General features: G+C 39.5%; 2 protein-coding genes across 4 annotated transcripts in view; one reads left to right on the top strand and one right to left on the bottom strand.

Annotated features, from left to right (window-relative positions):
* The window catches only part of ERCC8 (ERCC excision repair 8, CSA ubiquitin ligase complex subunit), a gene marked incomplete at its 3' end in the record, with an annotated part of 58,029 nt that extends 47,772 nt beyond the window's left edge, over window positions 1-10,257 (bottom strand). For all 3 annotated transcript variants that reach the window (XM_079703806.1, XM_079703804.1, XM_079703805.1), the window contains exon 1: window positions 10,180-10,257. In XM_079703806.1, coding sequence (XP_079559932.1) covers window positions 10,180-10,256 — 77 coding nt within the window. In that variant the 5' untranslated portion in view covers window position 10,257. The remainder of the gene's footprint in view (window positions 1-10,179) is intronic.
* A 235-nt stretch (window positions 10,258-10,492) lies between these two features.
* The window catches only part of NDUFAF2 (NADH:ubiquinone oxidoreductase complex assembly factor 2), a 159,417-nt gene continuing 143,322 nt past the window's right edge, over window positions 10,493-26,587 (top strand). The window contains exon 1 of the mRNA XM_079703299.1: window positions 10,493-10,643. Within this exon, the coding sequence (XP_079559425.1) occupies window positions 10,517-10,643 (127 nt within the window). The 5' untranslated portion in view covers window positions 10,493-10,516. The remainder of the gene's footprint in view (window positions 10,644-26,587) is intronic.

The raw sequence follows: 26,587 nt of genomic DNA, 5'->3' as shown, positions 1-26,587 counted from the left end.
GTGGCGCACGGGCTTAGTTGCTCCGTGGCATGTGGGATCTTCCCGGACCAGGGCTCGAACCCGTGTCCCCTGCATTGGTAGGCAGATTCTTAACCACTGCACCACGAGGGAAGGCCCTATGACATTTTTTGAATACAAGTTTCCCTGTTTCCCCTAAGTTGTAGAAATAGTTTTCCTTTCTCTCCAGATAATTTATAACTTCAATTTTCATTCCATCTTGGACTCAAGAATTATCTGGAATGTAATTCCTAATTCTTTAAACATTGAATTAGAGGTGATGGTGATGTTCTCATTAATTAATTTACTTCCAATTTCTTTAGCTTATGATTAAAGAATATGACCTGTAAAGATGGCTACCCTTTTGAATTTGTTAAAGTTTTCTTGGTAGCCAAGTATATAAAAATTTTGGTAAATGTACCATTGACATATAAAAAACATGCACATTCTCTAAGAGATGTAAAGTTATATATGTCTATTAAATTTGGTGTGTTGTTTATCCATTTCCCCCATATGTATGTATTCTCTCTCTACTATATCAGGACCATTCTGGAAAAGAAACTAGTGTCAAATTTTCCTTACATTTTGCTTTATATATTTAACTGTTTGAATACATGTTTTATTACACCAATTCATCAATTGTGCTTCAAATAATATCGTCTATTACAATATTTGGTGTTTTTTTTTTTTTTTGGCGGTACGTGGGCCTCTCACTGTTGTGGCCTCTCCCATTGCGGAGCACAGGCTCCGGACGTGCAGGCTCAGTGGCCATGGCTCACGGGCCCAGCCACTCAGTGGCATGTGGGATCCTCCGGACCGGGTCATGAACCCGTGTCCCCTCCATTGGCAGGCAGACTCTAAACCACTGCGCCACCAGAGAAGCCCTGTTTGGTGCTTTTAACCAAAAATCTCACCTTAACTAATATTAACAGTGACTTCTGCATTTTGTTGACAATTATCTAATATCTTTTTTTTTTTTGCGGTACACGGGCCTCTCACTGTTGTGGCCTCTCCCGTTGCGGAGCACAGGCTCCGGACGCGCAACCCAGTGGCCATGGCTCACGGGCCCAGCCGCTCCGTGGCATGTGGGATCCTCCCAGACCGGGGCACGAACCCGTGTCCCCTGCATTGGCAGGCGAATTCTCAACCACTGCGCCACCAGGGAAGCCCCTATCTAATATCTTTTTATCCTCTACTTAACTTTTAATATTTAAGAATTTTGGGGCTTCCCTGGTGGTGCAGTGGTTGAGAGTCCGCCTGCCGATGCAGGGGACACGGGTTCGTGCCCCGGTTCGGGAGGATCCCACATGCCGCAGAGCGGCTGGGCCCGTGAGCCATGGACGCTGAGCCTGCGCGTCCGGAGCCTGTGCTCCGCAACGGGAGAGGCCACAACAGTGAGAGGCCCGCGTACCGCAAAAAAAAAAAAAAAAGAATTTTGTAAACTATTTAAAAATATTTTAAATTGAGGTATTTCTGAGCAACAGCTTTTAGCTACATTTTATTTAAAAATTAATCTGATAATCTGTGCTTCTAATGGGAGGAATCAGCCTGTTCACCTTTGGTATGACATCTGATATACTTCATATTATTTACTCTTTACTTAATGTCATAGTTCCATCTTTAACTTTTCATTTTGCTAGTTCAATGAAGTTGCTGTTCATGCCCCTTTTCTAATTTTGAATCATGTCTAAAAAGATCTTCATCAGCCATGTTATATATTTCCAGCTTGTTTATTATTATATATTCAGATTTAACCATACACATACTACAAGGTTCATTACTCTCCTCTGTTTCCTCTCCTCTTCATCATTTACGTACCCTGGGGCCTTGTTCAAATACATTTATTCATCAATTAACGTTGTTCCTTGGGTATTTTTTCTTGAAGGGGAAAGGGGTGAAATATTTCTAGGAATTTTAGCATATGCACAATATTGGAAAGATTGGCTAAATTTGGATTCTTGACTTGCAGTCCTTTTTTCTTATTAGTAGATAGCATTCCAGATTGGCTAAATTTGGATTCCTGACTTGTAGTCCTTTTTTCTTGTTAGTAGATATCATTCCAGTCTCTAGAACTGCTAAGATGTCTAATGTCAACCTGTTTTTCTTTTATGAATAAACTGTTTACCATTGGAAGCTTTTAATATTTTTTTTCTCCATTCCTAGATATATTTACTAGGGTATTTGTAATTTTATGTCTTTTTCATCAATCCTATTGTACTTCAGTGAACCTTTTTTAGTCTGTGAATCTAGTCTCTGCTTGTTTGTTTTGTTCTCCCTCTGGAATTATTATTGCCTCTGGGGTCTTCTGGATCTACTCTCCAAATCTCTTATCCTTTCTCTCATACTTTTTACACTTGTTTTGTGACTTGACACATTTCTTTCATTTGATCATCCACTTCATTAGTCAATACTCAAAAGTAGCCACTCCAGTTTGAGGTAAGATCACTAGCACACTTTACTCATCTCCCTAGAAATACAACTATAAAATGTGAACAAAATGCATGGAATACCTATTTGAGGACTCCAAAAAGTAAATAGCAGCAACTGGACTGGGGGAAACACCAAATCCAACATACCACCAAAACAATGGCCAGTTTATTATTTTTTTCTCCTCTTCTACTTCCTGGCTGGAAACCTGGAAGTGAGCACTGTGGCACAGACAGAGAAAGTTCCAGGAGTAAAAAAGGGAACTCCAATACTCAAGGACATGCAGAAATCACCCATCTATATTTTTTCTTTCTTTTCTCCATTCTCTTGTGGCCCAGCCCCTAGGCAATCTGATAGCAGCACTGGCAATGGCTGGAAATAGTGACCTGAGGGAGCCAAAACTCTTGGGGAAGGAATCTGTTTTCTCTGTTCATCAGAGCTCTGATCCCAAGAGAGTGGGTCCAATCACCATTGCTTTCTTCCTCTGTCTTCTCACTTACAGGCCGAGAACTGGGCTCAAACACATTAGTGTATGGTAGAACAGGGTAACTAGAGCCCAATGTTTCCAGCAGGAGTACCAAAAGGGAGAGTCCCAGTGATGAGAGGTACCAGAAAGATCACTGAGAGAAAGAAGCTCAAGAAGGCAACCTTGGGGCTTCCCTGGTGGCGCAGTGGTTGAGAGTCCGCCTGCCGATGCAGGGGACACGGGTTCGTGCCCCGGTCCGGGAAGATCCCGCATGCCGCGGAGCGGCTGGGCCCGTGAGCCATGGCCGCTGAGCCTGCGCGTCCAGAGCCTGTGCTCCGCAGCGGGAGAGGCCACAACAGTGAGAGGCCCGCGTACCGCAAAAAAAAAAATAATAATAATAATAAAAAAAAGAAGGCAACCTCATAAAGTTATTTATGAACTCCAGGACTCATCACTGAGCAGAGCATGCATGGAGCTAACCTTAAGTAGCATACAAAAGATTCTGAAAACTAAACTAACAGAGTACCACTTAGGTAACAGACTACTGAGTGGCACACATTGGGGGCAGATTTGAAATGGCTTTGAAAAATAAACTGACATTAGAACCATGGCAAACATAACAAGTTAAGAACTTTCAGCCTGAACCTAACTTCACCAATTGCTTCTTAAAACAAAAATATCAACATTCTTCATAGGACTGAAAAAAGACCCAGAGTTTCATGACGTTACAAAATGTCCGGGATATAATGCAAAATTACTCTGCATATGAAAAACCATGGACATTTCAACTTGTATGGGAAAAGACAATCAACAGACACCAAAGCTGAGGTGACACAGATGTGGGAATTATCTGACAAAGACTTCAAGGCAGCCATTAAAATATGCTTGAGCAAGCAAGTGTGAACATAATTGAAACAAATGTTAAAAAAGGAAAGTCTCAGCAAAGGTAGAAGATATAATTAAGAACCAAATGGAAATTTTAGAACTGAAAAATGTTAAATTATTTTTCATCAAAAATCTAATTTTCATTAAAAACTATTTTTCTGATAGACTAAATTGCAGATTAGAGATGACAGAGGAAAAAGTCAGTGAACCTAAACACAGATCAATTGAAATTACACAATTTAACAACATAGGGAAAAAAGACTAAAAAAAAAAAAAAAAGAAGAAAGAAAAGAAAAGAACACAGCCTCAGGGACCCAAGTAACAATTATAAAAGGCCAAACGTCATCAGAGTCCCAGAAAGAAAGAAGAAAGTGGTATGTAAAAAATATTGCACAGAAATAATGGCTGAAAACATCCTAAGTTTGTGGAAAGATATAAATCTGCAAGTTCAAGAAGCAGAATAGACTCTAATTATGATAAACCCAAAGAAGTCCATGCTCAGACACATTATAATCAAACTGCTGAAAACTAAAAACAAAGAAAATTTCAAAGCAACTGGAGAGAATGACAAATTACCTATAGAGAAACACATGATTGAACTAACTGCAGATTCCTTTTCCGAAACCATAGAGCCATCCAGACTTATTCTAAAAGAATTTCTAAACAAAGTTCTTCAGACAGAAGTGAAGTGATATAGGAAGGAAACTTGGGATATCAGAAATGAAAAGAGAACACCAGAAATGATACATATCTAGGTAAATAGGCTATTCTTTCCTTTAAAATATGTTTGACGGTTGAAAACAAAAATTGTAACACTGTCCAATGGAGTTTACAATGTATGTAAATCTAATATATAAGACAACAACACATATGGTGGAAGGTAAAGGGTGATAAGTTTCAATATATCAAATGAGGGAGTAAAATATTGATTCTCAGTAGAAAATGAAAAGTAGGTGTTTTATAATTCCTAGATCAATAACTAAAAAATACTATACAAAGAGATATAGTCAAAATCACAATAGATAAATTAAAACAGAATATTAAATAATGTTCAAATAACCCAAAAGAAAGCAGGAAAGGGTAAATAAAAATGTGAAGCAATCAGTACTTTCATTCACTGCTGATAGGAATGTAAGCTTTTAGGAAACTGTCAGTTTCTTAAAAAGTGAAACATATACCTAGTCATTCCACTGCCAGGTATTCACCCAAGAGAAATAAAAGCATATGCCCATACAAACACTCGTGCATGAATCTTTAGAGCAACTTTATATGTACTAGTCCCAAAACAACTCAAATGCCCATCAACAAATGAATGGATAACGAGTCATGGTATATCCACAAAATGGAAAACTCCTCAGCAATAAAAAAGAATGGATACATGCAACAGGATGGAGAAATTTCAAAATAATTATTCTGAATGAAAGAACGCTAAGAAAAAATAATTTCATTTATACAAAATTCTGAAATATACAAACTAATCAATAGTGACAGAAAGCAGATCGGTAGTTTCCTGGAGTAGTAAGAATGTGAAACAGGGAAAGAAGGGAGAAAGGGATTACAGAGTCTTGATGAAATTTTGGGGCTTATGGATGATTGTTATCTTGATTATGGTGATGGTATCAAAAGTGTATATAGGGGCTTCCCTGGTGGCGCAGTGGTTGCGAGTCCGCCTGCCGATGCAGGAGACGCAGGTTCGTGCCCTGGTCTGGGAAGATCCCACATGCCGCGGAGCGGCTGGGCCCGTGAGCCACGGCCGCTGAGCCTGCGCGTCCAGAGCCTGTGCTCCGCAACGGGAGAGGCCACAACAGTGAGAGGCCCCCGTAACGCAAAAAAAAAAAAAAAAAAGTGTATATATATGTCAAAACTCATCAAATTGTATACTCTAATGTGCAGTTTAGTGTATATCATTGTACCTCAGTAGAGTTATAAAATAAAAAAGGAGGGTATGAATTATAAACATTGCATTTTAGTGTTCATGTCTTTGCCTGTAGTCAATGACAAGGAAGAAACTGAGGCAAATGACAGTAGACATCTTCTTTGAATAAAATAGGACTGTATGTTTGTTTAGTTAAGCTAAAATATCATTAAAGAGGGGAATCTTAAAAAAAAACTACCTTAAACACTTTAACTTAAATATACAAGTAGTCCTTATTTTGCATTGTCTGATAAACACGAATTTCAGTTACCATGATTTAGTTAATACCAGACCACAACAACATGGCTCAAATCTCAGTTACCATGGTATATTAACTGTGAGTAATAGCATAAAGCGCAGTGTTCAATACTTGCTTTTCAGTCCACACGATACTATGAAAATAACATGTACATTAAAATTAGTGAGCACTTTGCATGACTTCTTTCAAAGTCTGCAGATGATCACTGTGCATTTGTTATTCAGTTCACACACAGCATTTAGTTTTGTTACCTCTGTGCCCCTGAGATAAACCCAAAAGGAATTCCACAAAAATGGATAACTGAATGGGGGAATTGGCAAACATAATTAAAGTGCACGAAAGCAACACAAAGTGATGATACCAGAAGTGAAACTCAAATTGAATGTAAATGGAATTCAAAAGAGATAGCTCACTGTAGGAATGTTCACATTGCTGCCATTTTAGAAACTCTAGATATGCAGACTGAAGAGATCAATGAAGGTGAACTTATCGACATAAATGAGGTAAAGTGTTTGTGATGAAAAGGCTGAATATGTCCCAGAAGAAGTGATGCTGGCAGAAATCTTCACATTAAAAGAACTCTCAAGGACTTCCCTGGTGGTCCAGTGGTCAAGACTCTGCACTCCCAATGCAGGGGGCACAGGTTCGATCCCTGGTTGGGGAACTAAGATCCTGCATGCCACACCACATGGCAATAAATAAATACAAAAATAAATAAATAAATAAATAAATAAATAAGAGAACTCTCAGAGATATTTCAAGCCATTGAGAATGTAAAGGATAAAATGTTGGAATGTGACACAAATTTAGAAAGGCGTGTGATAATTAGCCAAGGTAAAGAAAAGATGCTCAACTTCTAAGTTGTACAATGAGAAGACAAGCACTGCTCAAACTACTCTTGACAAGTTTTTTTTTTAAACAAATAAATATACTTTGGTTCTCATCATTTCTAATATTTTACATTACACAGATAACTGATAGTGACTTCTAGTGTTTCAAAAAAAATTTTAAAGGTCACAGAACAATTTGAATTTTCCTCACTAATTATTGAGATAACTTTGCATAGGTTTTAGCTTACACAATCAGTTTTATGGATGTGCACTACTATGCAAGGCAAAGACTGTCTGAATATTAGCTAATTTTTTGAAGAAGAATGAAATGTGCTGAACAGAGGGCCATATCATCTTTCTTCCATAAACCATACCCATATTATATATAGTCTATGATTTTCAGGGATTGTTAAAATTTGTTTTTTATTTATTAATTTATATATTTTAGTTGGGTGAAAATTTAAGACATATGCAAAGCAACTGAATGTGGACTCTTTCTCAAGCAATGGTTCTCAATTCTAGCTATACATTACAATCAGCTAGGGTGCTTTAAAAAATTCCAGTGTCCTAGACCAATTAGACTAGAATCTATGGGGTTGGAACTATAGCATGAGTATTTTTTCCAAATATCCTATGTTATTTTAAATATTCTGGCAAAGTTGAAAAAGACTGTTTCATCTTTTTACACTTTCCCCAAATCTTTTATAATAATTGTCTCAATCATATTTCATTTTGTTTTAGGCCATTTGTTTGCACTGAGTATTTCAAAAGTGGTCCATTTAGTTTTGTAAGAACAGCAACTTTTGTATTCATACTTCATCAGCTCACACTACAATGACACCATCAGAATAATAAATAAAACTAGCTTTAATAGGGTTAGGGGCAAATAATGACTTTTTTTTTTTTTTTGCGGTACGCGGGCCTCTCCCGTTGTGGAGCACAGGCTCCGGACGCGCAGGCTCAGCGGCCATGGCTCACGGGCCTAGCCACTCCGCGGCATGTGGGATCTTCCCAGACCTAGCCACTCCGCGGCATGTGGGATCTTCCCAGACCGGGGCACGAACCCGTGTCCCCTGCATCGGCAGGCAGATTCTCAACCACTGCGCCACCAGGGAAGCCCCGGAAGCCCCAAATAATGACTTTTGATAAGCACACAAAGCAGTTGGTGGGAGAGATGTGCATGGGATTACTAGAGCACAGGTTTGTAACCAGAAATGTTAAGTATGCTTGGGGAATCAGTGTTTTAGAGAGGAAATGAAATCTATTTACAGATGGATTAATCTGGCAATTTGGTTAGGAAACCTTCACTGTTTTGAATTTTTACTTCTTCTAATGAAGTAAGAGGTTTAGGTCACAGAATTTTGACTGTGCTAAAGAGCTATACTTAGTTGCTTCCTCAGACCAAGGACTTTTTGGAATTAAAAGACAACAAGAAAGCAAATTTTTCAGACCCTCAGTGGTGCACATGATTTACATTATTACTGATATGATAAGATCTCTGGTCATATGAGGGAAAAAAGAATAATGCTGCTTCTTTTCAAAACAGTACCGTTACTGTCACTGAAATTAAAGATAATGGACAACGTCACTCATTTTCCAAACTTTACTTCGCTGATCATTAGGGAAGAATTGCAGAACTACTTGATGGAAACAAGCCACATAGTCAAAGCAGACTGACAAATTTAAGCAGACTGACAAATTTTGATACATACAAATTTTGCTTGAGTTCTTGCAGTTACTGGAATAAAAAACTCTGGATATGCCTGTATGCTTTGGTTAGAGTGGATGACCTAGCTGAAAAGGAATTACTGTCAACTGTGCACTAACGGGAGTTGGACGACAGTAGGAGATGCAACCCCAATCATGCTTAAAACTAACTAAAACATGGTAAAAAAAATTAATACTCTCTTATTTCGTTAAAACTGTATGTACTATCTAGAAACATATTTACCCATTTTAAAAGCATAATACTAAAATGTAAGGATGATACATCTTAGAACACAAAACATCATACAAATTGTGCCAAACCCTCTTCTAGGCAATGGGAATACAGGGTTTTAGAAGACAATATACCAGTAAAAAAAATAAGTATATAATACAATTTCAGTGGCAATAAATTGAATGAAGAAAATAGAGCAGAATAATGGGATGGAGAACCATTGAGAGCAAAGGAGGGATTCGGGGGCAGCAACTGACACATTTGATGGCTCCCTCTTTAAACAGTCTTCCCTCAGCATCCATGATACCTCACCACCCTGGTTTTCCTTCAATCCCTCTGGTTACTCCTTTTCAGTTCTTCTGTAGTCTCATCTTCTGCCTAACTTTAAGTGTTGGTATTTTTCAGGTTTGTAATCACTGAACTGCTTCTCTCTTCTTACTCCACAAATAGTGTCTGGGTGATCTTATGTCCTCCTCACTTCACGTATCAACTTGCATTAAACAATCTAAATTTCTCCTGAGCATCAAACATATACTATATGCAACTGTGTCCTGCACCCTCCAAGTGAAATCTTCACAAGTTCCTTGAAAGCAATATGGGAAAAGTCAATATGAGCAAAATTAAAGTAAAACTTGCTCCCTCTTTGGGGAGAGATGTTACCATTATTCACCCTGACATACAAGGCACATAGCTGGGAATCATTGCAGACTCTTCCTTTTTCATCATTCATTATATCCAATTAATCTCAATGGCTGGTTGATTCTGTTTCTTAGATTTTTTTTCAAGTATCTTCACCCTCTTGGTCCCAACTGCCACGTCCCTGGCTCGGGCTTCCATCAACTCTCGCCTTGCAACAGTTACCTAACTTGGCTCCCAATCCTGCTCTCAACTTCAATCCATTCTCTAAGCAGATGACAAAATGCAACAGCTGTCACCTTATTCTCATCTTCTTACCACTTAACCAAGCATACAAGGCTCTTCCCCATCTAGCCTCCCCTACTTCTCCAGCTTCATCTCTTGTCAATGGCCCTCTCTCCACAATTCTCTGCTCTAGTCATGCTAAACTTTCTTCAATTCCTGGCCTACGTTCCGCCTTTAACATATTGCTGGGCACATAGTAACAGCTTACTAAATACGTTGACTGAATGAAAGAACGAATTCTTGGAAGATAGTTATTCCTTGGGAGTCGGGGAGAAGGAATAAAGTAAAATGAAAATATCCTCATTTAGATTTATAGCGCCCTCACTCGAGCCCGCGTGCGCACCCACCTGCCTACAGGTATATAAAAGCTATATATAAAAGCTATCCTATTTTCTCGAGCCGCAGAACAGAAGAGAGAGTAAAGCCCAGTTGTGGTGGAGCAAAGTGGTAATGAGGCGGCCAAGGGTGAGGCAAAGCTAACACAGCCATTGGCCCAGATTTTAACCGGAATATTAGAGAAAAGAATAAGGTTTTCTTTACCTCCGTGTGGACTCCTCTCTCCGAAGCCGAAGAGGGTCGTCCAAACCCGCTTGTCGCGCCGACAAAAACCCTAGCATCCCGTCCCTTCACACCGGCTAGCGAACTGGACGGCGCCATGACAGAACACTGAGGCTGGGGTGTAGAGTGGAGTCTTCCATTGGTCAAGCATGATGCCACCCGGCCAATGGAGAGTGTCGTTACTTGAGGGTGTACGGAAGGAGGTGGGTGGGACTCCTCCGAGCCGGTGGGCGGGGTCAGCTGCCTGGGCTTTCTCGCTTTGGTCTCAGGGATCCCCGGCAGGTCACGACACGACCCGCGCTGGAGCTGGTCGGAAGGCATGGGTTGGTCTCAGAATTTGTTCCGTGTCTTGTGGAGAGCGCTGTCAAAGGAAGTGAAGGAGCAAGTGGGCACAGACCGGTTCGGGAACAAATACTACTATATCCCAGAGTACAAGAACTGGAGAGGTGAGATGAGAGCTAGGGCAGCGGTTGGAGGGTCGAAAAACGATGTGCGGCACTTGTAATCACCAGAGTAGACGACCCGAGTTCGTTCTCCCCACAGCCCTCTCTATTCTGGCCGCTGGCTTTCAGACGGGCTCTCGATGAACGGCCCGGCGGGTGCCCGCCGGCTCTGCGCCGCAGCGCCCGTGTCCTGAGCCCGGCCGCGGCCGCGCTAGCGTTGTATGTCCCAGCGCCGAGAGCCTCGCCGGCGGAGGGCCGCTCCCTCTGCCCCCCTAAGTGTGGGTCCTTGAGGTCGGGCGACGTAGACGGGGACAAGTCCACGGACGTCTTTTACCAAAGGGTCCCGGGAGGGGTAGGGAAGTGCCTTTCCTCCTCGCGTGGCCCACTTGCGACCAGGCTGGCGCGGGGTAATTGAAGAGGTGTATTTTGAGCGCTTCCGCTCTCCTCTTTCGTGGTGTTGACCTTTTTCAGTGGCTCCGGCGTTGGCCCCAGGCGTCACCTTCCTCAAGGCCAAAACTGTCAGAAGTAGGGCCATGCACGCTGACTATGTGGAAAAGAGATCCCCGCAAGGCTCCACGTTACCGTTGCCATGAGTTTGTACTCGCAAGACCCTGTTGCGCTGACTTGAAGATACAGGGCGCTAACCGTGTTTCTGTGCAGGAATCTTGCGAAGTCTTGATGTTTGGGGAGGTAGGGGCCGTTGCTGGTCTTTGAGATCACACCACGTGGCAGTCGTCGTAAACTCTTCTGTGTTGTTCCAGCGCCGCGATGCAAAAGATCTCAGGCTTTGGGGTCAGAAAGGCATGGGTTAGAATCTCAACTTTGAGATCTAATAACTGAGGGATCACAGACAAAGTATTTGTCCTCCGCAGGTCTCAGTATCCTCACTTGAAAGTTAGAGATGATAATAATAGCAATAATATTGAGAAACACTAAGACCTTTCAAAGTTGTGTTCCATTCATTTCCCATGACTCTTGACAGAGGGCATTTCTTCTTCTTCGTAGAGCATATGTAAAGTGTATTCCTTGATTTATTACTCAAAATTGTTTTGCCTAGCCCTTTTCTGTAACTTATTTTAATATCTTAGACTTGTTTCCCTAATGAGCATTTAAACTCTATCAGGGCAGGAAATAAGTCTTAAAAGTCTACAAAGAACCTAGAATGGTGGTGAAGTGTTTCTTGACAGAGGAAGCAGAGGGAAAAATGTTTCTTTTCCATAAGTTGTCAGGTAACATTAAAAAAATACGAAAAACATCAGATTGACCTTTTTAAATTGAAGTATAATTTACATACAGTAACGTTCATCCTTTTTGGTGTATGGTTTTATGATTTTTGACAAATGCATACTCTCATGTATCACCACAATCAAGATATAGAACAGTTCCATCACCCCCAAAAGTCCCTCCTACCCCTTAGTATTTCATTCTCTCACCCTGCCCTTGACAACCACTTATCTGTTTTACGTTCCTACAGTTTTGCCTTTTCCAGAACATCATGTATAATAAATGGAGCTATATTGAATACAAGATCCAGTCTTTTGAGTCTAGCTTGTTTCACATGGCATAATGCAGTTGAGATTTATCCACGTATCAGTAGTTCCTTTTTGTTACTAAGTAGTGTTCCCTTCCATTATATGGGTTTACCACAGTTTATCCGTTCACCAGCTGAAGGACATTTAGGTTGTTTCTATTGTTTTTGGTGATTGTGCGAAAAGCCTCTATAAACATTCCCATATAGGATTTTGTGTGAACATAATTTCTCTAGGGTGAACAGCTAGGAGTGGAATTGCTGAGTTGTGTGGTAAATGTATATATAACCAACTTTATAAGAAACTTCCAAACTAGTTGTACCATTTTGCATTCCTGCCAGCAACACATGAAAGTTCTAGTTTCACATTCTCACCAGCACTTGGTTTTGTCAGTTTTTTGTTTTTATTTTTATTTTAGCCATTCTAATAGGTAGATAGTGTTATCTCATGGTTTTAATTTTTATTTTCCTAATGACTGAGGATGTTGAGAATCTTTTCATGTGCTTATTTGCCATCCACATGGATCTTTGGTGAAGTATCTGTTCAAATCTTTTGATCATTAAAAAAAATTTTGGGCTTCCCTGGTGGCGCAGGGGTTGAGAGTCCGCCTGCCGATGCAGGGGACACGGGTTCATGCCCCGGTCTGGGAAGATCCCACATGCCGCAGAGCGGCTGGGCCTGTGAGCCATGGCTGCTGAGCCTGCGCGTCCGGAGCCTGTGGTCCACAACGGGAGAGGCCACAACAGTGAGAGGCCCGCGTACAGCAAAAAAAAAAAAAAAAAAAAAAAAATTTGTATTAATTTCATTTCATTGAAAATACAGTATCATTAAAGAAAGACTTAAATTAACAAAATCATGTGTATTCTAAAATGGTATACTTTGTGAGTCACAGATAATGTTTATCTTATAATTTTATTATTATAATATCAAGTTGTTTTCCAAAGTGCTTATGCCAATTTATGCTTCAATTAGCTTGATATTTTGAATCCATGTACTCTTGATTGTGAGAAAATCAGGCTTTTATCAATGATGTAGTAGAATCACTGTATGCTGCTGTCTAATGTCTCTGTGTATCTCAGTTCTTAGATAATTGAGGGCTGTGGTACAGATGTGTTATACAGTCTGTAAGTACCATTACACATTTCCTAAGCCTTCTACTATAAAGCAAGGGAAAATGTTTTTGTTTTCAAGCAAGTTTTCAAAAAATAAGTCATCTAACTTTTCTATTTCCTTGATATGAAAGGTGGTTTTTTAGAGGTCTCCTTGAGTTTTCTTTGAGTTGCATAGTTGAACACCATCAATGAAGAGTGTTTAAGAACCCTTTAGAGGAAATTAATGTTTCTTTTAATTCAGTTAATTACTGTGGTGCCAGTCATCAAAGAACTACTATATTTTCCACATAGGGTTTTATTTAATAAGAGAAAATCTGTTATGTAATTCAAAATAAGTCTTGAGTATTGTCTAGTCAGCTGAATTTAAGTTTAGAACTGTGGAAATTTTAACTTTTTTTAAAAAAGCATATTGGCATTTCAGGATAAAAAGATTATGAGTATAACATGTACATGGCATTTTTAATAGCAAAATGTTGATCGACATCTTTTTATTGAAAGTTTGCTTGCTCTATAGTAGATTATTTAGTAGAAGATTCCTCAAACTTGATCTAGAAAATTCTTTAGTTATTGCACCCTTCTTATTTGTAATTTCCCTGAGTTTTTATCCATGCGATTCCATTTATCTCATGTTTCAAAAGGTAATTCTCTTCCTTTCTAAGATAAATTCTTGTATTTGTATACTTGATTCTGGTTTTTTTTTTTTTTTTTTTTTTTTTTTGCGGTACATGGGCCTCTCACCGCCGCGGCCTCTCCCGCCGCGGAGCACAGGCCCCGGACGCACAGGCCCAGCGGCCACGGCTCACGGGCCCAGCCGCTCCACGGCACGCGGGACCCTCCCGGACCGGGGCACGAACCCACGCCCCCCGCATCGGCAGGCGGACCCCCAACCACTGCGCCACCAGGGGAGCCCTGTATACTTGATTCTGACTGGAACCTCTTTGAACCTTGTTTTATTATTTTCACCTCCTTTTGCACATTTATTAAACATCTACACCCCTAAAAACTAACAAATTTGTTAACTGAAGAACTATTTTGAGTTGTTATTTGCTAATTGACACTGTGAATGTCCAGATTTTGGGGGTGGGGTGAATATTATACATAATATGCAAAAACACCTGTTTGGAGTATTGTGTTTGGTTCTGGACACCACAGTTTAAGAGAGATGCTTGAAAATCTTGTGTCCAGACAGGGATAGTTATGATGATAAAATTTTCTAGAAATTATATACGTGAGTATTATTAGCTGTGAGTCTTGAGGAGGTTTACCCTTTGAAGAGAAGATTTACGAGGAACTTCAAGTATATGAAAAATCGTGGTATAGAAAAGGATTAGGCTTGGGACTTACCTGGTGGTCCAGAGGTTAAGAATCTGCTTTCCAATTCAGGGGATGCAGGTTCAATCCCTGGTTGGTAAACTAAGATCCCACATGCCACAGGACAACTAAGCTCGTGCACTGCAATTACTGAGCCCCTGCGCCACAACTAGAGAGCCCAAGTGCTGCAACTACAGAACCCACACACTGCAACTAGAGAGAAGCCTGCACACCACAATGAAAGATCCAGCATGCCGCAACTAAGACCTGACATAGCCAAATTTAAAAAAAGAAAAAAGGAAAGGATTAGGCTTATCTGTGTAGCCTTTTAACTCAGAACTTAGATCAGAGGGTAAATGTTTACCTTTTTATAAGAAGCAACTTTCAGACTGTTAGGGCTGTGCTAGAAAAAGAAGAGAGTGCCTTATGTTTGATTGTAGCTGGGAGAATTTAGGGAGATAAGTAGCTGGAAACATTTGATCAGCACCTTGAAGGATAAATAGGATTTCACAAAGAGTGGTAGAAAAGTATTTCTGGTTGGCACCTGGAAGGGATAGGAAATACCACAGAGATTAGAAGGTAGTCCCATGTGAGTAGACTTCAGTGTAGAAGAACAGTAGAAGCTGTTCTAGTGAGGGGATAGACAAGGTCAGATTATAAAAGGCCTTGCATAGGTTTGAAATTTATGCTTCATTCTGTAGGTGGTAGGTAGCCATTGAAAGCTTTTCAACAGAGAAAAGTTTGTGTCATAATTAGAGCTATTAGAGAAATGACTCTGGAAGCCCTGGGAAAGATGAGCTAGAGGGGAAAGGGAGGGAACTAAAATTCTGTTAGGTGGGAGCATTGCTAGGTTTACCGTGATCCTGGATAGAGATCTATTTGGACTGAAGTGATGGAAAGAAAAGTTTGATTTGACAAAACTTTTGGACTTGGTAATGAATTGGACTGTTAGAAGGGGAAAGAAAAGAGGAGAGGCCAAAGTTGATTTTATTGTTTTAATTCTGGAGAACTGGTGGATGGTGGTGTACCGATTCATGCAAATAGAGGCTATAAGGGACTAATGCAAATGGAGAAGCTGGCCTTAGGCTTGGGTTGGTGGAAGAGTAAATAGAATTTGCTGCTTATAACAGGGCAACTGTATAATCAGGCAATTGTGTACTCAGATCTGCAGTTCCAAAGATGTCAGTGATTAAAATACAACTTTGGAAGCCATCTTAATAGAGGTGATCACTAAAACTGTAGGGATAGTTGGATTCAAGCAGGGAAAGAATAATAATAACATGATATTAAGAGACAGGTATTTGGGAACCCTGTCATTTCAGTGGCTTCCTGTTACCTGAGAATAAATCCAAACTACCTGGCTGGCATTCATGACCTTTGAGTCCATCTTGAAAGTGATACTTGTTTTTAGTCTAATCTTTAGATCAATGGTTTTGTAAGAAGCCTAGATATTTATGCTATTAGGAGAGCTCAAACCTGAAAGCTTACATGATTTACTATCAGGGAGTTGAATCAGATAGTATTTAATTTTCAGCATTCAAAAAAACCCATTAAAATTAATTGAATGTAGTTATTTAAGAGCATCTAGTCTGTAACGTTGATGTTCCAAAAATGGAATCGGTTGGGGGCAAGGCAGGGGTATCAGTGGACCGCAGGTAACAGCGATGCTTTCTTTTAGAATTCAGGACAAATATTTCATCAAACATTGTAGATTTATTTTTGGAACACATTTTTAAAAATTGTATAACCTTCATTAAGGCTTTTTGTAGTGAATTGTTTACACTAGGCTACTGCCAGTGATTTTCAAACTGTTCACAGTTTAACAATTATAAAATAAACCTATTCAAGTTCAGCATTTTATTAGAAAATCTTACATTCTAAAAGATTTTTTTATTTGATGCTGTTTTTAAATGAAGCATTATTTGTACATTTATAGAAATTGTGAGCAAAGAAAAATCTGTGCTAAGATTTTAATGAAAGCATTATTGCCAAATTATATTTTCTGTACTTTCTATATTTATATGCATGTTTATAGATTCACATATATCTAGATTATCAGTGTGCCAGACACGTTGTTTATAATAATATTTCCTGAATTTTACATTTCATGCTTTTTGGTTAAAAGAAAAAAAAAGATGGCCTTTGAACATGGTGTTTCCAAACACTCTTGGGAAGCCAAATCAGAAAAGGTATAAACCGCACTTTAGAGGTGATTGTTTAAAATTGAGGTTTGTCAATCTAAGATTGAATTTTGTTTAAAATTGAAGGTTATTTTATATCATTTCTATGTGCTTCCTTTTTAAAAAAATTAGTTGGATTTTACCTTTTTTCTAACCTGACAATCATTTGTTTTATTTATTTATCCATTTATCTTTAACTATTGAATTATGAAATATTTCAAACATAAGAAATAGAATGATAAAACAAACCTCCACGTACCCATCACTCACTTTAAACAGTTATCAACTCATGGTTAAATTTTATTTTCTCCACACCCTGCCACCCAACTCTCCTCTTATTTTGAAGCAAATACCAAACATCATGTCTATTTACCTGTAAACATTTTCAGTATATATCCCTTGAACACAGACTCCTTTTTTTAAATATAACAATAACACCATCATCATATATAGAAATCAAAAATTCCTTAATATCATCAAATATTCTGTCCTTCACATTCTCTTGGTTGTCCTATAAAATGCTCTTATTTATTGGTTGATTTGTTTACTTAGTTTTGCAGTTGGTATAAATTGACCTCCAAACAAAGTCTTTACATCATGATCACTAATATGTTTTTTTTGTTTCTTTAAATTTATTTAGTTATTTTTGGCTGCATTGGGACTTTGTTGATGGGTGCCGGTGTTCTCTAGTTGCGGTGAGCGGGGGCTACTCTTCATTGCAGCGTGCGGGCTTCTCATTGCAGTGGCTTCTCTTGTTGCAGAGCATGGGCTCTAGGTGTGTGGGCCTCAGTAGTTGTGGCATGTGGGCTTCAGTAGTTGTGACTCGCAGGCTCTAGAGCACAGGCTCAGTAGTTGTGGCACACGGGCTCAGTAGTTGTGGCTCGTGAGCTCTAGAGCGCAGGCTCGGTAGTTGTGGCGCACGGGCTTAGTTGCTCCGCAACTAACTATAACAAAGTGAATCAGCTATACATATACATATATCCCCATATCTTCTCCCTCTTGCATCTCCCTCCCACCCTCCCTAACCCACCCTCTAGGTGGTCACAACGGACTGAGCTGATCTTGCTGTGCTATGCGATTCCTTCTCACTAGCTATCTGTTTTACATTTAGTAGTATATATAAGTCCATGCCACTCTCTCACATCATCCCAGCTTACCCTTCCCCCTCCCCATGTCCTCAAGTCCATTCTCTATGTCTGCATCTTTATTTCTGTCCTGCCCCTAGGTTCATCAGAACCATCCCTCCCTTTAGATGCCATATATATGTGTTAGCATATGGTATTTGTTTTTCTCTTTCTGACTTACTTCACTCTGTATGACAGACTCTAGGTCCATCCACCTCACTACAAATAATTCAGTTTCAGTTCTTTTTATTGCTGAGTAATATTCCATTGTATATATGTGCCACATCTTCTTTATCCATTCATCTGTCAATGGACATTTAGGTTGCTTCCTTGTTCCGGCTATTGTAAGTAGAGCTGCAGTGAACCTTGTGGTACATGACTCTTTTTGAATTATGGTTTTCTCAGGGTGTATGCCCAGTAGTGGGATTGCTGGGTGATATGGTAGTTCTATTTTCAGTTTTTTTTTTTTTTTTTGCGGTACGTGGGCCTCTCACTGTTGTGGCCTCTCCCGTTGCGGAGCACAGGCTCCAGACGCGCAGGCTCAGCGGCCACGGCTCACGGGTGCAGCCGCTCCGCAGCATGTGGGATCCCCCCGGACCGGGGCATGAACCCGTGTCCCCTGCATCGGCAGGCGGACTCTCAACCACTGCGCCACCAGGAAGCCCTATTTTTAGTTTTTTAAGAAACCTCCATACTGTTCTCCATAGTGGTTGTATCAATTTACATTCCCACGAACAGTGCAAGAGGGTTCCCTTTTCTCCACACCCTCTCCAGTATTTATTGTTTGTCGATTTTTTGATGATGGCCATTTTCACCAGCATGAGGTGATACCTCATTGTAGTTTTGATTTGCATTTCTCTAATGATTAGTGATGTTGAGCATCGTTTCATGTGTTTGTCGGCAATATGTATATCTTCTTTGGAGAAGTGTCTATTTAGGTCTTCTGCCCATTTTTGGATTGGGTTGTTTTTTTTTTGATATTGGGCTACATGGGCTGCTTGTAAATTTTGGAGATTAATCCTTTGTCAGTTGCTTCATTTGCAAATATTTTCTCCCATTCTGAGGGTTGTCTTTGTTTTTTTTTTGTTTTGTTTTGTTTTGTGGTACGTGGGCCTCTCACTGTTGTGGCCTCTCCCATTGCGGAGCACAGGCTCCAGACATGCAGGCTCAGCGGCCATGGCTCACGGTCCCAGCCGCTCCGCGGCATGTGGGATCTTCCCGGACCAGGGCACGAACCCATGTCCCCCTGCATCAGCAGGCGGACTCTCAACCACTGCGCCACCAGGGAAGACCTGAGGGTTGTCTTTTTGTCTTGTTTATGGATTCCTTTGCGTGCAAAAGCTTGTAAGTTTCATTAGGTCCCATTTGTTTATTTTTGTTTTTATTTCCATTTCTCTAGGAGGGGGGTCAAAAAGGATCTTGCTGTGATTTATGTCATACAGTGTTCTGCGTATGTTTTCCTCTGAGTTTTATAGTGTCTGGTCTTACATTTAGGTCTTTAATCCATTTTGAGTTTATTTTTGTGTATGGTGTTAGGGAGTGATCTAATCTCATACTTTTACATGTACCTGTCCAGTTTTCACAGCACCACTTATTGAAGAGGCTGTCTTTTCTCCATTATATATTCTTGCCTCCTTTATCAAAGATAAGGTGACCATATGTGCGTGGGTTTATCTCTGGGCTTTCTATCCTGTTCCATTGATCTATATTTCCATTCTCGTGCCAGTACCATACTGTCTTGATTACTGTAGCTTTGTAGTATAGTCTGAAGTCTGGGAGCCCGATTCCTTCAGCTCCGTTTTGCTTTCTCAAGATTGCTTTGGCTATTCGGATTTTTTTGTGTATCCATACAAACTGTGAAATTTTTTTTTCTAGTTCTGTGAAAAATGCCATTGGTAGTTTGAAAAGGATTGCATTGAATCTGTAGATTGCTTCGGGTAGTATAGTCATTTTCATAATGTTGATTCTTCATAATGTTGAATCCAAGAACATGGTATATCTCTCCATCTGTTTGTATCATCTTTAATTTCTTTCATCAGTGTCTTATAGTTTTCTGCATACAGGTCCTTTGTCTCCTTAGGTAGGTTTATTCCTAGGTATTTTATTCTTTTTGTTGTAATGGTAAATGGGAGTGTTTCCTTAATTTCTCTTTCAGATTTTTTATCGTTAGTGTATAGGAATGCAAGAGATACCTGTGCATTACTTTTGTATCCTGCAACTTTACCAAATTCATTGATTAGCTCTTGTAGTTTTCTGTTAGCATCTTTAGGATTCTCTATGTTTATTATCATGTCATCTGCAAACAGTGACAGCTTTACTTCTTTTCCGATTTGGATTCCTTTTATTTCTTTTTCTTCTCTGATTGCTGTGGCTAAACCTTTCAAAGCTATGCTGAATAATAGTGGTAAGAGTGGACATCCTTGTCTTGTTCCTGATCTTAGAGGAAATGGTTTCAGTTGGCTGTGGGTTTGTCATATATGGCCTTTATTATGTTGAGGTAAGTTCCTTCTCTGCCTACTTTCTGGAGGGTTTTTATCGTAAATGGGTGTTGAAAGCTTTTTCTGCATCTATTGAGATGATCATATGGTTTTTTTCCTTCAGTTTGTTAATATGGTGTATCACATTGATTGATTTGTGTATATTGAAGAATCCTTGCATTCCTGGGATAAACCCCACTTGATCATGGTGTATGATCCTTTTAATATGCTGTTGTATTCTGTTTGCTAGTATTTTGTTGAGGATTTTTGCATCTATGTTCATCAGTGATGTTGGCCTGTAGTTTTCTTTCTTTGTGACATCTTTGTCTGGTTTTGGTATCAAGGTGATGGTGGCCTCGTAGAATGAATTTGGGAGTGTTCCTCCTTCTGCTATATTTTGGAAGAGTTTGAGAAGGATAGGTGTTAGCTCTTTAGAGCTGCATTTTTTTTTTATGATGTCACTTCAACTTATTTGTATTTAGTATTTAAATACGCTGAAAACCATAGTTAATTGGTATTCAATTAAGACATAGTTATTAAAAGTCGGAAAGATAAAATGGTCAGAATTATTAAGTAAGGTGTGTCTTTTTTCAGTGGGTAATTGGAAGATTATGACATATAGTTCTTTAGAATGTGATTTTACTCTAACATTTGGGAAATATTCTTCCAGCAGGTGGCAGCATTGTCTTGAAAAACGTAGCTTGACAGTTTATTAAATATTTTTCTTTGAGGCGATTTGAGGAAGGAATCTTTTCTTTAAAATAATTGAATTTATATTTTTTCTTCCAAATAAACCCAGCACTACTGCTTTATAAAATGCTAATCAAGAGACAGGGATTTCAAAATGACGCTATGGATTGTTCCTAGTTAGTAGTGCACAGTGATATAAGTGACAGTTATGTTTTGAAGAATTGACCAAAATTTTAAAAGATCATACATATAATTTTTCTAACAGTAAGTAATATTGTCTTGAGTTGTCGGAGATAACATAATATAATCATAACCACGGACATCAACAAATTCATAGAATATCGTAAAATGTTTTATTGTTTTACTTAAACTGTACCTTCTGTTTAGGAATACCTGGAAAAAGTTGAACTTCTTTTAAAAGCCTTTGTTGAATATAAAATAATAAAAAGGATTCATTTTTTACATAGGTTATCTTAATGTTCTCTGAACGTTGGAATTTTCATTTTCTTATCTTCATTTAAAAATTTCATTTCTTAATTGTGTTTTCCTCTGAGATTATTTCAATTGCTTATTGAACTTCCTTAGTTTGTGTGTGTATGCATGCATGTACTTAAACACTTAATTGTATTTTGGTGAAGGGAAAATATCAACATTTCCCCTGTAGTCCTTGATTGCATTCCTGTCTCATACCAGTGGAATCACATCAGAGTCATACTTTCGTCCAAGAGAGAAACAGGAGCATGAAATTATTCGCACTCATACAGGCAGTCCTTTATACTGTCTTTAAGAATTTAAGGAACCATAATCTTCAATTCTGCCTTTCCCTGCCAGGGAAACATGGGACCTTTTGATCAGAAATGGAAACTAATAATGAATGAGTGACTAAGCTAGTTATATCTATTTCTGAGTGAGGCTGAAAATGTTTCATGTAAGAGAAAAAGAGTTATTGTCCTTTTGTGCTTTGAGGATCTCATAATTGCTTTACATTAAGAGTAGTAATGTCGGGCTCCCTTGTTTGTGCAGTGGTTGAGAGTCCGCCTGCTGATGCAGGGGACACGGGTTCGTGCCGCGGTCTGGGAAGATCCCACATGCCACAGAGCGGCTAGGCCCTTGAGCCATGGCCACTGGGCCTGCGCGTCCAGAGCCTGTGCCCCGCAACAGGAGAGGCCACAACAGTGAGAGGCCTGCGTACCAGAAAAAAAAAAAAAAGAGTAGTAATGTCAATAACGGCAATCACTGTAATTAGTATTATTAAATCCTGTGAATTAGACTCTATTCCTAGCACTTGTCATGATTCACTGTATTTGTGGAAGAATTACAACAAATTAGGAAAAATAATATATCTAGTATTGACTTGTCAGGGTCATTTAGTGGTGAGCTCCATTTGTGTTCATCATTCAACCGAAGTTGCTCTGTCAAGGTAAATCAGTTGAAACTATTACTTTTCTTACTTAGCCCTCTCACTTTCCAAAGTACTACTCAGTTCGGCAGTTCATTTTTCCTGCTATTTGGAGACTAAGTGTTAGTTACTCTACAAGAATTACAAAATCAAAAGAGGAGATCAAGATGTTGGAGTAGGAGGACATAGGACTCACCTCCTTCCATGAACACATCAAAAATACATTTACATGTGGAAAAATTTTCACTGAAAACTAACTGGGCAGTAGCAGAAAGACTCCTGTACAACCAGGGCTGTAAGAAAGATCCACACAGAATTGGGCAGGAAGGGAAGAGAGGTGAGAGGGTTGGGACCTGTGCCCCTGGGAGGGGACTCAGAAGAGGAGATCCTTGGGAGTGAGCGGTTCAAGCCATATTTTGGGTGCACCAGCCCTGGGGTCTGACAATGGGAAGCTCAGTCCCCTTGGCCGGTTGGATGGGCAGTGGGACTAACAGGGGGGCTCTTGGAAGCTTGGACTCTATTTGTGAGGAGCGCACATATGCTTGCTTACTCCTGAAACAAGGCAGACTGAAACTGCCTCGGTCACTGGCCGGTTTCCCATGACTCTCCTGGCATATGCCCCAGCCTGAGCTGAGCGATTGCTGTAGCCCCGCTTGCTCCATGATGCAGCTCCACATTGGGGTGAGGGCTGCCGTAGTTGAGGGGAGAGCTCGGATATGAGGCACAAAGTTGGCTCAGACCTGTAGTGGCCTCTGAGCAGGGCAGGGGCAGCCATTGTGGGCACTTACACAAGCATTGCATCAGAAGTAGTCTGGGACTCTGACTTTGGCTGGAGTGCCACAGCCCATGCCCCCAACCCACTGATTGCCAGCACCTGCCCCACCTGCTCAGTGGCACAGCTCCCTGCCACGGCAAGGGCTGCAGCAGCTGAGGAAGAGCTCAGCTGTGAGGGACAAATGCTGTTCAGACCTGAACTGGCATCTGAGCAGGGCAGGGACAGCCGTTACTGATGCTTACACAGGGAGCTCATTAGAAGCTGTCTGGGTTGCTGACTGCAGCCGGGGTCAACACAGCCCACGCCTAGACCCACACTAAGGGCCTGCAGCAGCCCCTCTCTCTCCAGCACTGCTCACCTCTGGGCCAAGGGTGCTGGTACTGGGAGGGAGAAGAACACACACTTAAAGGGAATGGAGGCAGCTCAAATCCAACCCTCAGGGCTTCTGCTTCAGCAGCTTGGGACCCACCACCCCCAATAGCGTGGTTTTGGATGCTAACCAAAGGAGAAGCCCCAGCCCTCACTTGGCTCTCTAGCCCCTCCATCTCCAGTGCCACCTCCTACCAAGGTGAGTGCTACCAGCTAACCCTGGGGAAAGATGTGACTTATGTTCACATCAGACCCAGCTCTCCCACCAAAGCCACTGGGCACATGCAACATGTATAGGGATGTTGCTATGCAAGGACACTGCTTTAAAATTGAAATAGCTAACTTTTCCACCTAATTTCATAGAGACAAAGAAAGTTAAGCAAAGTGAGAAGGTAGGAATTTGTTTCAATTGAAAGAGCAAGAGAAAACCCCTGAAACAACCAATGATACATAAATAAATAATTTATTAGATAAAGTGTTCAAAGCGTTGGTAATAAGAATGCTAACTGAATTAGGGAAAAGAATAGATGAACACAGTGAGAATTTTAGCAAGGAACTAGACAATATAAAAAAGAACCAGTCAGAACTGAAGAATACAATAACTGGAATGAAAAACATACTAGAAGGAATTAACAGCAGATTAGGTGATACAGAAGAATATATAAGTGATCTGGAAGATAGAATAATGGAAATCACCCAATCAGAACAGCAAAAGAAAGATAAAATTTAAAAAATGAGAACAATTTAAGGGACCTCTGAGACAACATCAGGCATACCAACCTTTGCATTAAAGGGTTCCTAGAAGGAGAAGAGGCGGAGAAGGGGGCTGAAAATGTATTTAATGAAATTATGGCTGAAAATTTCCTGAATCTGAAGAAGGAAAAAATATCCAGTTACAGGAATCACAGAGGATCCCAAACAAGATGAATCCAAACAGATGCACACATATCTTAATTAAAATGACAACAGTTAAAGAGGGAATTTTAAAGGCAACAAGAGAAAAACAAAGAGTTATATACAAGGGTCCTACTGTAAAGCTATCAGCTAATTTCTCTGCAGAAACGTTGCAGGCCTGAAGGTAGTGGCATGATACATTAAAAGTGATAAAAGGGAAAAAACTGCAACCTGGGATTCTCTACCCAGCAAGATTATCATTTGGGATTGAAGGAAAGATAAAGAACTTTTCAGAGAAGCAGAAATTAAAAGAATTCATCAATACTAAACCGACCCTAAAATAAAGGTTAAAGGGTATTCTCTAAGTGGAAAAGAAAAGGCTATAACAAGAAATAAGTATAGGAAAGGCAAATATATACTACAGGCTGAGGATCAACCAAGTAAGTAAGCTAGTACAAAAATTAAAAGATAAAAAATTATAAAACTAACCGTAACTACAATATTCAGTAGAGGGAAACATGAAGATGTAAAATATGACATCAAAAACACAAAATGTAGGGAGGGGAGTAAAAAATGTAGATCTTTTAGAATGTGTTTGAACTTATCTGCATGTTTAAAACAAATAGATATAGTTAGAAATCAAAGTATATGAATCCCATGGTAACTGCAAATCAAAGACCTACAATAGATATACAAAAACTAGAGAGAAAGAAACAGAAGCATAACACTAAAGAAAATCATCAAAACACAAGGGAAGAAACCAAAAGAAGAAAACAACAGAGAACTACAAAAACAACCAGATAACAAGTAACAAAATGGCAATAAGTACATGCCTATCAGTAATCACTTTAAATGTCAGTGGACTAAATGCTCCTATCAAAAGACATAGGGTGGCTGATTGGATAAAATGACAAGGCACATTTATATGCTGCTTGCGTGAGATTAACTTTAGAGATAAAGACACACACAGACTGAAAGTGAGGGGATGGAAAAAGATATTTCATCAAAATGAAAACGGCAAGAAAGCAAGGGTAACAATACTCATGTCAGACAAAGTAGACATTAAAGTCTATAACAAAAGACAAAGAAGGGTATTATATAAGATAAAGGGATCAGTCCAAGAAGAGGTTATAATATGTATGCAGCTAGTACAGGAGCACCTAAATATATAAGCAAATATTAACAGACATAAAGTGAGAAATTGACAGTAATACTGTAATATTAGGGGCCTTTAACACCCCACTTACATCAATGGGCAGATCATCCAGACAAAATCAATAAGGAAAATGGTCTTAAATGACCCTTTAGACCAGTTGGACTTAATCAGTATCAACAGGACATTCCATCCCCAAGCAGCAGAATGCACATTCTTTTCAAGTGTACATGGAACATTCTCCATTTAGATCACAGGGTAGGTCACAAAATAAGCCTCAACAAATTTAAGAGGATAGAAATTATATCAAGCATTTTTTCTGAAAACACTGCTGTGAAATCAATTACAGGAAGAAACATGGGAAAAGTATAAACACATGGAGACTAAAACAACATGCTATTTAAAAACCAATGGTTAAATGAAAAAATCAGAAAATACCTCAAGACAAATGAAAATGGAAACACAACTTTCCAAAATATATGGGATGCAGCAAAACCAGTAAGAGGGAAGTTTATGGTGATACAGGCCTTCCTCAAGAAGCAATAAAAATCTCAAACAAACAACTGAACCTACCATCTACAGGAATTAGAAAAAGAAGAATAAATAAAGCCCAAAATGAACAGAAGGAAGGAAAAAATAAAGAGGAGAGAGGAGAGAGGAAATAAATAAAATAGAGACCAAAAAAAAAAAAAAAAAAAGCAAAACCCCAAGAGAAAAGATCAATGAAACCAAGAGGTGTTTTTTTTGAAAAGCTAAACAAAATTGATAAACCATTAGCTAGGCTTATCAAGAAAAAAAGAGAGCAGGCCCAAATAAAATAAGAAATGAAATAGGAGAAATAATAACCAATATCATAGAGATACAGAAAAAAAATAAGAGTACCACCAACAGTTGTATGCCAACAAATTGGACAATGTAGAAGAAATGGACAAAT

This window comes from Hyperoodon ampullatus, assembly GCF_949752795.1.
Source record: "Hyperoodon ampullatus genome assembly, chromosome: 4".
Taxonomy (NCBI): domain Eukaryota; kingdom Metazoa; phylum Chordata; class Mammalia; order Artiodactyla; family Ziphiidae; genus Hyperoodon; species Hyperoodon ampullatus.
The sequence above is the reverse complement of the archived record's forward strand: the minus strand, read 5'-3'. Positions and strand labels throughout refer to the sequence as shown.